Genomic DNA, 12,499 nt, shown 5'->3' with positions numbered 1-12,499 from the left:
CCCGCACCTTTTCATTGAATTTCTCTTCCCCCATGACATATTCCTCCAAGAGAAGATCCTCCCACATAGCCCTCTCCCCTCCCCTCAACCCCACCCCAAACCAAAAAAATCCCCCTGAAAACGTCTGTACACTTCCCAATAACCATTACTATATGTAAACACTGGACAAAGTTTGTAACTTGCAACCCCTCCCCCAGGGACTGTGGGGGAGAGAGTCATTTCAAAGACATAGTTAATATGGTTTTCGACTATGCGGAACAAAATGGCTGTCTCAAAATTTGGATCTGTTGACTTTGGGAAAAAAATGAGCGTGGGAGGGGGCCTAGGTGCCCTCCATTTTTTGGTCACTTAAAAAGGGCACTAGAACTTTTCATTTCCGTTAGAATGAGCCCTTTTGCGAGATTCTAGGACCACTTGGTCGATACGATGACCCCTGAAAAAAAAAAAAAAAACAAAACAAATAAACACGCACCCGTAATCTGTCTTCTGGCAAAAAATACGAAATTCCACATTTTTGAAGATAGTAGCTTGAAATTTTTTCTATAGGGTTCTCTTATACGCTGAATGCGATGGTGTGATTTTCGTTAAGATTCTGTGACTTTTAGGGGGTGTTTCTCCCTATTTTCCAAAATGAGGCAAATTTTCTCAGGCTCGTAACTTTTGATGACAAAGATTAAATTTGATGAAACTTATATATTTAGAATCAGCATGAAAATTCGATTCTTTTGATGTATTTTTTAGCATCAAAATTCCGTTTTTTAGAGTTTCGTTTACTATTGAGCCGGGTCACTCCTTACTACAGTTCGTTACCACGAACTGTTTGATGATCTAGGCATAAAGCAAGTAGTTCGAGAAGCAATTGAAATCAGACTTAAGATTAATAATAATATTTCCTTAAATAGGGATTCAGTAGAATATTCACTAAATGCTCTATACACAAATTTAATTAAAAATGACCTTACGAAATATTATAAAAAACCAATCGATATTAACACAGAACCTTTCACAAATAGACCTAGGAGATCAGCAGCGAAAAAAGCTAGGCTGGCATTAAAACGTGTTTTTAAATCATTCTTTTTCATTTCAATTAAATAAAAAAAACGAGTTTTTTTAACTGAAAGTAAGGAGCGACATTAAAACTTAAAACGCACAGAAATTACTTCGTATATGAAAGAGGCTGCTTCCTCATCAACGCCCCGCTCTTTACGCTAAAGTTTTTTACTGTTTTAGAAAGAAGAATTGAGAGAAAGAGTCAAACTTTAGCGTAAAGAGCGGGGCGTCGATGAGGAAGCAGCCTCTTTCATATACGAAGTAATTTCTGTGCGTTTTAAGTTTTAATGTCGCTCCTTACTTTCAGTTAAAAAAACTCGTTTTTTTTATTTAATTTCTGAACGTTTTTGAATCAATGCATGTTTTGATTTTGGCTCTCCGCAGAGGAATAATCAAAACGAAATTTGCATATTTTTTTTTTTTGGGGGGGGGGGCTAAATGGCTTTCTCATAATTTTGATCGAATGATTTTGAGAAAAAACGAGGGGGGGGGGGCGAAGCCTAGTTGCCCTCCGATTTTTTGGTTAATTAAAAAGGCAACTAGAACTTTTAATTTTTTACGAATCTTTTTATTGGTAAAAGATTTACGTAACTTATAAATTAGCTTACGTAAAGTACTTTTGTATTCTCATGTTTTTATTACATATATGAGGGGATTCGCCCCATCGTCAGTACCTCGCTCTTTACACTAAAGCTTAAATTTTATCCCAATTCATTAAGAATGACCCCCTGAATCACAAAAGCCGTAGAATAAGTAGTTGAAATTACCGAAAACACTTTAGCGTAAAGAGCGAGGTATTAGAAGGAGGTGAGCCTCCGATATGGGTAATAATTTCTGTTTGTTTTAAGTTTTATTGCTGTTCCTTGCTTCCAGCTGAAAAAGCTTTTTCACTTTTATTTTTTAATTGTTTTTTTAAATAATGCTAGTAAATCCTGCTCTCCCTTCATGGAAATTTTCTTCTCCCATTACAAATTCTCGAAGGAAAGTTCCCCCAGCATATCCCCCTCTTCTCAACCCCTCCCCCAAACCAAAAAAATCCTCCTGAAAACGCCTGTATACTTCCCAATAACCATTACTATATGTAAGCACAGGTCAAAGTTTGTAACTTGTTGCCCCTCCCACGGGGACTGTGGGGGAGTAAGTCGTCCCCAAAGACATAGTTATAAGGTTTTTTGACTACGCTGAATAAAATGGCTATCTCAGAATTTTGATCCGTTGACTTTGGGAAAATAATTAGCGTGGGAGGGGGCCTAGGTGCCCTCCAATAAAAAGGGCACTAGAACTTTTCATTTCCGTTAGAATGAGCCCTCTTGCAACATTCTAGGACAACTAGGTCGATACGATCACCCCTGGGAAAAAAAACAACAAAAAAACAAAAAAACAAAAAAACAAATAAACACGCATCCGTGATCTGCCTTCTGGCAAAAAATGCAAAATTCTACATTTTTGTAGGTAGGAGCTCGAAACTTCTACAATAGGGTTCTCTGATACGCTGAATCTGATGGCGTGATTTTCGTTAAGATTCTATGACTTTTAGGGGGCGTTTCCCCCTATTTTCTAAAATAACGCAAATTTTCTCAGGCTCGTAACTTTTGATGGGTAAGACTAAACTTGATGAAACTTATATATTTAAAACCAGCATTGAAATGCGATTCTTTTGATATAGCTATTGGTATCAAATTTTTTTTAGAGTTTTGGTTACTATTGAGCCGGGTCGCTCCTTACTACAGTTCGTTACCACGAACTGTTTGATGAATCGTTTCGTTTCATCACAATTTATTTAGCAGTCCAGGTTGAACTTCGTTGAGGTAAGGATGCTGGGACTGTTTTGAAAAGCTGTTCAGTTTAGTTTTATTGATTTTATCCTCTTGTAAGTTGTTTCTTTTTATATATTTTTCTATTGCTGAGGACGGCCCTTGGACATGGGGCGAAATATTCATTCTAATTTGTTTCCCACTTTCGTGAGAAATTCCCTATTGTTCTTCTTGTTTTTGGTGTTTTTAATCAAGTAGACCAAAATTCCTTTTTGGCCTAAAAGTGTCATTTGCTAGAAAAGTTGTCACTTTTTATAGAATAGTGTCATGGGATCACCCATGAATGAAAAATGTAAAAAGCACCAAAAGTAAGACATTTAGCCCCGTATTTCCTGCACATGAAACTATTCTTCAAATACTTAGTCATCATTGTTTCAACCCCTATAGCTGCAGAATTACGGTCTCCCATCTTGAATAATAAGTAAAATCACTTTTTTATGCTTAGCACTGACGTGTAATTTTTTCCCCAATTTTTCCTGGGCTTGAGCTATCAAACCAGCTGTCGCAGAATGTTGGGAATGGCTCTTTTGAAAGGAAATTGTAATATCCAGTAATTTTTTAAGAAACAAAAGAGATGTCACAGCAAAGTACCATTTACCATTTTGTACCAGAAAACATAAATTTTTGCCCCAAGATAGCTAAAATTGTCTGAAATACAAACTCAAATATAGCCAATCTAGTTTTGATGATCTTAAATCCTCAACAAGTCTTTTGATCCCCTTGTATATTGAAAAACTAGGAAAATCGCAGTTTTGCATCTGTCTCCTTATTTATATTTATTTTTTTCCTGTCATATCTCGCAGATTACAGCAAGACCAAAGAGAGAAGCTCAATGATTTGTTTAAAAGCTATTGCTCATACTGTGTAGATCTTCGAAATTAGTTTGAATGACTTCGTCGTAAAGTGCCATATGGAACCAAAAATGATGTTTTTTTGGTGCCTTTTCTGGAGTAGAAAGACTAAGAAAGTAATAAGGGTATTGTTGTAATCTCCATGGTCGAAAACTCTGTAATAGAGGCTTGCAGTTGGCTTCTTGTGTACTCTCCCTCTTAACCTCCTTAGTCCTCGGTGCCGCTGGTTAGCCCCCTAACTGGGTCTTCGGCGCCCAGTTCAGTTCTATTCCGCATCTGAAATCACCGTAGCTGTTTACTAATATCGGAAACCAAATGTATCTAAAGTCTGGATATAGTTTGCTATTTAAGTTATTAAGGTGATCCTCTTGTTGGAGACTGCATCAATGAAACTATTTTTCAGCCCATAAAGCTGAAGTTTTAGCCATAAAGCTAAAGAGAAAGTGAAGTTTCTCTGGGAAACTTGCTGGGTTTTTTTTTCTTGGTTGTAACAACCATAGATATTTTACAAAAAAAAAGTTGTTTTGATCACTATGAACTTCAGTTTTTGGTTCTTGTGGTGATGGACGTGGAGGTAGAATATCAACCAAGATTTGCTCTCAGTTTTCTTCCATCTATATTGATGAATTATATTGTCTTTGAATAATGGTTTTTAGCAAATAATAAAATGTTTCATAGACATTATTTTTATCACAGCGATTGAGTTGTGACTTGGCTCAGACACGTTTTTTTTCTCGTTTGCTCTGTTATTCTTTCGGTATCTGCACGTAAATCTTCAATGAAGAGGCTTGTCTTAGAATTGTTGAATTATTAATAATTGTATTAATGCAAAGAATATTTCAAGTACGAAAGGCTCGACTAACTTTGGATTTGGTTCTTCCTTTTCAGGCAGGCGTAAAACTTTACTGATCGTGGTAGTTCCATGGTCTGCTGCATTTGCTCTGCTCGGATTTGCACCTTCTACGGGAGCAGTTTATTTTGCTCGGCTGTGTACCGGATTCATGGTTGGTGTTGCAACACCAGCAGCTCAGATATATGTTGCGGAATGTGTAAATCCTAAAATCCGTGGGATTCTTGGCTCACTTACGGCTACTTTATTAGCTTGTGGTATACTTATAACCTTTATTTTAGGTAAGTATTTTAATTATACCTGCTATTATCACATCTGCCTACTCTACTCACTTTAAGAGAACAATGATTGTAGATTTTTCCACGAAAACGACTCGATAATTTTTCTGAAAATACGATATTAACATTTTTTGGCTTGAAAACATGATCTGGATAGGTCACAACTTTGAGAAAAATTGTTTAGATCCTTAATTTGAGGGGGGACAAAAATTCTTATTACGTCATACGGTTGATCACCTTGAACCTATGGGTCCTGTAAGATCGGGTGAAAGATCATTTGTGATATCATGCGAAATTCCCAATAAAAAGAAAAATTGCAAATATCAGAATAACTTTGAAGAAAGTGCAAAAGATTACTATGAGAAAAACAAGGACACTGTCAAAAAAATAAATTTTTGTAAGTCAGAATAACTTAAGAGAAAGTGCAAAAGAATTTTTTCAGTCGGTCGTTCTGAATTAAATTTAAAGAGCGTCAATAAACTAAAACAAAAGGAAATAGAAGGAAACATTGTCATCTTTGTAATCAGTTTTTATAGAAAGTTCACATATATCATTTACAAAATTAAATATGAATTCAACCCTTGGCAATTAAAATGGAAAATATTTAGGTCTCCCGTATCCCCGCCGCGATACACGGAATTTATATTATCTTTCAACAAGTATTTTGAAATATAAGATACATAATGACCAGCTATCCCAGCATTATGGCTTCGGTGGAGTTACTCTGTTAAAAAACTTCCAAAATCCACATTTGACGCTTCTAAATTTTAAAGGTTACAGTTGTTTCGCGAATTAATGCTATCATTGACCATAACCATTAACTATCATAACCATTCATTTCCGGGTCTGATAATTCAGCTTCTGTTCGGTTGCATTTCTCCCTGGTTTTTCTTCCCATGATGGCCAAATCAAATGAAAATAAATCAATCAATCGCCTACCTTTTTATGAGCTTATTATTAATCCCCGCTAGCTCAGCGTGTGATTTGCATATGCCGTTAAAAGGGCACAGAATTAAATAAATAAAAAAAAACAAACAAGTTTTCTCGACTGAAAGTAAGGAACAACATTAAAACTTAGAACGAACAAAAATTATTACGCATATGATTGGGGTTTCCCCCTCCTCAAGACCTCGCTGTTTACGCTAAAGTTTTTTGGTAATTTTAAAAAAGCTTCTTATTGTTCTAGTCAAACGACCCTTGTGTTTCAGGAGTCGTTCTTAAAGAACTGAGACAAAGTTCAAACTTTAGCATAAAGAAAGAGGTGCTGAGGAAGGGGAAACCCCCCTCATATACCTAATAATTTCTGTTTGTTTTAAGTTTTAATGCTGCTGCTTACTTTCAGTTGAAAAAACTTGTTTTTTTATAATCTCTGATAGTTTTTGAAATAATATCAGGGAATTTAGCCTCACTTCCGCGGAGAAATCCTCCTCCCCGCGAAAATGTTCTCTAGACGATTCAATCCCGGTGAACATTTACCTCAGACAATTATCCTTAACAACTCCACACATAAAATTGAGATGGAAAAGAGAAAGCAAGACTTATAAAAATACTTTGTATAGGAATTCTGGCGAATTCCCTCAGTGTGACATTTCTCTTGACAAGTTCATCCCCTGGAAACTTTCCTCCCTATGGAAAATTCCTTCTTGGGAAAACTTCCAGTAGAAAATTTGTCCCCCCTCCCACCCAAAAGTGTGTGCATACTTCCCAATAAGAAATACCAAGCGGAAACATCGTGCAAATTTTATAACATAAAGACCTTTCACCTGGGGCTGTGGGGGATCATGTTATATCCAAAGGCATAGTCTTTGGGCCTTTCAACTATGATGAACAAATGACTATCTCAAAATTTTGATTGGAAGATTTTGGGAAAAAGGGCTATTTGCCCTTCAATCTTTTGGGTCACGTAGAAGAGCACTAGAAATTTTAATTTCCGTTCAAATGAGCCATCTCCCGTTCTTTTCGGACCACTGGGTCGATACGATCACCCCTGAGGAAAAGAAGAAACAAATAAACTCGCATCTTTGAGCTTTCTTCCAGCAAAAAATAGCAAATTCTACATTTTTGCAGATATGAGATTGATACCTCTGAAATAAGGTTCTCTGATACAATGAATATGATGGTATGATTTTCACTATGATTATTTGACTTTTCGGGGTGTTTCTCCCTTTTTGGAAAGTCAGGCAAATTTTCCCAGGCTAATTGCTCTTGATGTATAACACTGAACTTAATGAAGCTTGTTTATTTGGAATCAGCATAATAAGCCAATTCTTTTTACATATCTATTGGTATCAAAATCCATTTTATAGACTACTATTGAGCGACTTCGCTCCTTACTTACAGTTTGTCACCAAGAACTGTTTGATTAATTAAAAAAAACTTTCAAAAAAAATTTTTCAAAGGAAAGTAAAGGCCATATTAAACTCAAAATAAGCAGAAATAAAAATCTACAATAATTCAAACTCAGAAATACGAGAAATTACAATTAAAGAATAAGTGAAACCGTAAAACAAACAGAAATTAAATAAACTATCATAGTGAACAAACATACAATAGGTACTGATATAAAAGATTAAACAAATCATTAAAACGAGTAAAACTTCAATTGAATATGCAAATCGAGCTTAAATAGAACAAAAATTACAATAAACAAGCGTTTGGCTACTTCCCCCTTCCCTAGCTGTAAAAGTATAAAGCCTACTGCGTCACTTGCGCATTACTGAAAACTGCATGTGTCTTGAACAGTCGTGAAAAAAACTAATTAAACTTGATTTGACTTGACTTGATTTATTGACCAAATAAAAGACAATACACACACTTATTCCTGCACTAGCAACATGCCAGAGGCTATAAACGGCCAATACGGGAATTTGAGAAATCAGTCATTTGATAAAAATACCACAAATATTTGGAAAAAAATATCATCAAACAAAATATCCTTTTCTAATATTATGAAGCAGAAAAACTTAACAAACAACAAACAAACAAAAATAAACAGCGAAAAATGTAAGCATTTTTTCATCTACTCAATAAGATATTTTAAGTATTTTTTTTTCAGAACGAGATTAGAGACATAAATTCTTCTTCTATCAATATAAGAGTATTCCACATATGAAAGGAAAGAAGTCACCTCACAAGATTATCGCATATACTTTATTTACAAAATATTAAACGAAAAATCTAAACAAACAACTTTTATCTATTCAATAAGATATAAGAAAATTCAGAACGAACTTAGCGAAATTGACTCCTTTATAAAGTTGGGCAACATTTTCCATACCCATACACCAACATGTCGCAATGACAGTGCACGGTCTATGGGTGTAGCGTATTTCTGATATGAGTAAATTTTTTCAGATGAGGTTGTTTGGTCTTAGTCCAAGTGGTTTTAAAGAATTAATGCACAACAAATAATTTCTGTTCATTTTAAGTTTTAATGTCGTTCCTTGCTTTCAGTTAAAAAGTCTGTTTTTTCAACTTAATTTCTAAAAGTGTTTCATCATTTTTCAAAAATGTTCTAAAAAGATAAAACATCAAAAACAAAAATTCGACAAGAATACAACAATGAAACGATAAAAAAAAATACAATAAAATTCATAAAGAATAAAAGAAACGCCTTATGTATCTAATTTATCTTCTTTACAGGTAGAATACCGAACAAAAAGCTACTACAGGAACAGTGTACTTGCAAGTTTATCTTTGTAATAACTACCAATAAACAAAGAATAGAAAAATCGATAACTCTATTACCGAATCTAATTTAAGGTTACGACCTCGTCACAAGTGCCATATGTGCTCTTGGCTCTTGTATTTCTTGCAATGATAAACAACCTTGTTGTGTAATTCTCGGATAGATGAGAATTTTTTGAATATCTAATCGTCTTAAAGACAGTTTTAGAAATTTAAAGAGTATACCCATGGATATCCTGGAACAGAAATCAAATGAAGCCATTACCAATAATATTTCAACCCTTTAACATCAACAATTAATTTCCTTAAGATCCCCTTTCTTTCTTTTGTCAAATCCTCCTGAAATGGGAGTTAATATTCTGAAATTTGTTTGGTTCGCTATCTTTAGTTTAAAATGAGATTCCCATATTAATGATATATGGAAACACGGTATGGTCGCATTTTTCCTCCTTAAACTCGTTAAAAAATTTAGATGCCCTAAATCCCATTGTTTAAGAGTTTTTCCCTCATTTGTCCGTCTAATCGTCTTTTACGCATGTCTTTTGGCACCATTGCATTTCTGGTGAATAGTTTGACAGACTAGAGGTAGTCCATAAAAGGCGCTTAAAAATTATCTTTAATGAGGATGCAGTCCCTTATATATCCCCCCCTTCTCCGTAGAGTGAAATGGGTCACTCTCAAGGAAAGAAGAGGGAATTTTTTTTTGCATTTCGCCAACAACACCCTCCTGCCCTCCATATCCCCTTCCAATTATCTTATACTTAGCCTCCCCTTGCCTCCCGCTTCACTTCAACAACCCCCCTTCTTACAACAATAAATTCTTCTATATATTTTGGCAATATAAGAGCATTCCACATATGAAAGGAAATAAGTCACTTCACAAGACTATCGCTTATTCTTTATTCACGAAATATTAAACGGAAAATCTAAAAAAAAAACAACTTTTATTTACTCAATAAGATATTAAAAGAAATAAATCGGAACGAACTTAGCTAAATTGATTCTTTTATATAGTTGGGCAACATGTTCCATACCCCTATACCAACATGTCGTAATGACAGTGCACCTCTATGGGTGTAGCTCATTTCTGATATGAGTAGATTATTTTCAGATGAAGTTGTTGGGTATGAATTATATTCTGAAGCCGTTTGAAACATATTCAGTTGTCTTAGTCCAAGTGGTTCTGAAGAATTAACACAACAAATAATTGTGTTGCGAGAGCAACACTTTGGTTTTGTCCCGTTTTTTTTTTGTTTGTTTTTTTTCCTATGCCGCCGATCTCAGCTTATTCCTGGAAACTGGTAAGGGTCTAGCCTGTGCGGTTTTTACGGAAAGTGTGGACCTCAGGCCAGATTGATGAATATGACATTACATTTTGGAAAGCTCCGTAGAACTCTTGCCTGGGGCCAAAAAGAATGGTTTTTGCTTGTCCTCGAGCCAGAGCCTATGGTGTGCGAAGTGAAGTGGAGTTATATAGCCTATGTCAGAGAGGAGTATCTGAAGTTGTGCAGCCAAGCTTTCGTTTCATCAAACCATGTTTCTGCTTTCGAGTGGAAAGCTCCGTTCTAGCAGGCAAGCAGGCAGGCACCAGTTTCAAATTGAAGATGGACTAAAATCTATAAGTGTTAAATATATGCGGTAGTTCCCCGGCCCCACAGCCAATATATCTTCTTTGAGTGATAAATAGAAAAATTTACAGAAACAAAAAAGTGCGATTTTCCCACGGGTCCGAAAGTGCTGCCATCTATTGTTTCTAGCCATTTCTGTTCGTGATTTCAGCTGACTTTACCATTCTTTTTTTTTCTACTTGGGATTGCAATAGAGAAATGGTATCAGATATACCTCTTAAACTTTAAAAGTTCTCTCATTGCTAAAGAAATTAGAGCTTATCCTTTGCTCCTTTCTAAGTGGTGGTGTTAGAATGTTGGCCTCCGGCAAAAAAGTCAACTTTTGAACTAAGACAGATAGAATTTTTTTTTCAATGACAATCGATAGACCTTGATGAGCTGATCGAAGTATATGTCATCCATTTTTTGTTACAAAAATTCCTTCATGACGTACATCAGTTTGAAAGTTTCAAGGGGTTGACAACTTCAGTGATAAGGTACACACTTGAACCAAAAATAGGCCGATACTAATTGTGAGATATGTAGGGGACTTCCAAGCAACAGTCGATTATTAGCTTATAATCATCTTTGGCAATGAGGGGTTTGCAACTTTTGCTGATTGGTGTACTTATTATCTGTTTCTGGTGTAATTGATGGTAAGAACAACTTGGTTCCCGATTGTAAGACATGTAGGGGAGTTGTAAGTAATAATCGGCTGTTAGGCTACAATGACTTCAGCGACAAGGGGTTTGCAACTTTTGCTAGTTGGTGTACCCATTATTTGTTTCCGGTGAACTTGGATGTATATCACGGGAGAGGGACTTGTAAGTAAGAATCGGTTGCTAGAGGAGGTTCATCAGAGGCTAAAAATTTGTGCAAATTGGTGCACATCTATGGTATTAGATCCTGAAAAGTCACGAATAGCTTTATAATACCAACTAGATTATATAAGATAATGTTCCAAGTTTCCATCGGTCACGATGTCTACGATTGAAAAGGATAAAGTTCAACTGGCTGCAAACTCAATTTAGTCCCTTCTTCCGATATTCTTTTGCTGTTGTTTTTTCAACGCTGAAGAACTTGATCATGTGATTACTGATTGTGTTCTGCTTTGAATATGCCGTTTTGAATGCTTTGATAGTTTTGACAACTTCAGAATTTAACCGATAGCAAAGAAACAAAACCAAAGTGTTGCTCTCGCAACACTTTTATCGGCGAAGCCGGACAAAGGTTGCCGCAACACTTCACGTTGCCCAGGCAACGTAGGTCTAGTTTATGTTTGTTTTAAGTTCTAATGTCGTTCTTTTCTTTCAGTTAAAAAAGCATTTTTTTTCAGCTGAATTAAAAAAGCCTGTGTTTTAAAGAATTAATACACGAATAAACTAAACTTGCAACTTGGAGCATCGATATTTTAGAAACATTCAGAACTTTTTTCAGGTGGAATAAATAACTTGTAGAGTATTCATATGAAAATACACTTCTTACTGCCCTTTTGTATTACTTGGATTTTACGTGCATTATAATTAAACAAATTAGACCGAAGAGCGCATCCATACTCTAAATATGAAGAAACAAGAGCATAATATAAAGCTTTTGGTGCTTTATGAGGAATAACGTGCTTAAGTCTATTAAGCATACCTGTCCCTCGGGAAATTATAACAGAAAGTGCCCTCACTTGATCTTTCCATGCAATCATTTCATCAATAATCATTCCCAGACAATTGAAATTGGTTACCATTTCAGTCACTACGTTTCTAAATGAAAATATCTTATTTGTTTCAAATGTTGTATATTTGAAAATATCATATGTTTGTTTTCAAAATTTAATGTTAGATAATTCATTCACAAATAACTAGACAATTGAGCTAAAGTGGTCTCCATAATAGCAAACAAACCATCTACCGTATATGACTTAAACAACATTTGTGTGTCACCAGCATATGCTATATGTATGCAATTAGTTATAAATTCTTCGGTTTTCAAAATTTATTTTAAGAAAATTAGTGGCCCTAGGATCGAACCTTGGGGAACCCCACATTCTATTTTTCTTTCTAATAATATTGATGATCTGACAACTACATTCAAAATTCTATCTTCCAAATATGATTTAATCCATTATAACATCCAAACCAGAAAATCAATTTTATTCATTTTGTTATTAATGCCTCGTGATTAACTATATCGAAAGCTTTCGAAAGATCCATAAAAATTGCCGACGACATGTATCCAAAATACAAAAATTCCTTAATCTTTATAATAAAATGATATACAGCATGTGTAGTGGAATGGCCTTTACGAAAACCATATTGACTAGACGGTAAAACTCTATTTTCATTTATAAATTTTGTCATTCTTTCATGCA

The 12,499-nt window shown here is 35.1% G+C and overlaps 1 protein-coding gene across 4 annotated transcripts in view; it reads left to right on the top strand.

Moving 5' to 3' along the window:
• LOC136025081 (facilitated trehalose transporter Tret1-2 homolog) overlaps window positions 1-12,499 on the top strand; it is a 36,675-nt gene that overhangs the window by 12,806 nt on the left and 11,370 nt on the right. For 3 of the 4 annotated variants that reach the window (XM_065700796.1, XM_065700797.1, XM_065700795.1), the window contains one exon: window positions 4,604-4,846. The exons of the other annotated variant lie outside the window; for it this stretch is intronic. In XM_065700796.1, coding sequence (XP_065556868.1) covers window positions 4,604-4,846 — 243 coding nt within the window. The remainder of the gene's footprint in view (window positions 1-4,603; window positions 4,847-12,499) is intronic. 4 annotated transcript variants of the gene reach the window in all.

Source organism: Artemia franciscana, chromosome 3, assembly GCF_032884065.1.
Source record: "Artemia franciscana chromosome 3, ASM3288406v1, whole genome shotgun sequence".
Classification (NCBI taxonomy): domain Eukaryota; kingdom Metazoa; phylum Arthropoda; class Branchiopoda; order Anostraca; family Artemiidae; genus Artemia; species Artemia franciscana.
This window is presented reverse-complemented; position numbering and strand designations above follow the sequence as displayed.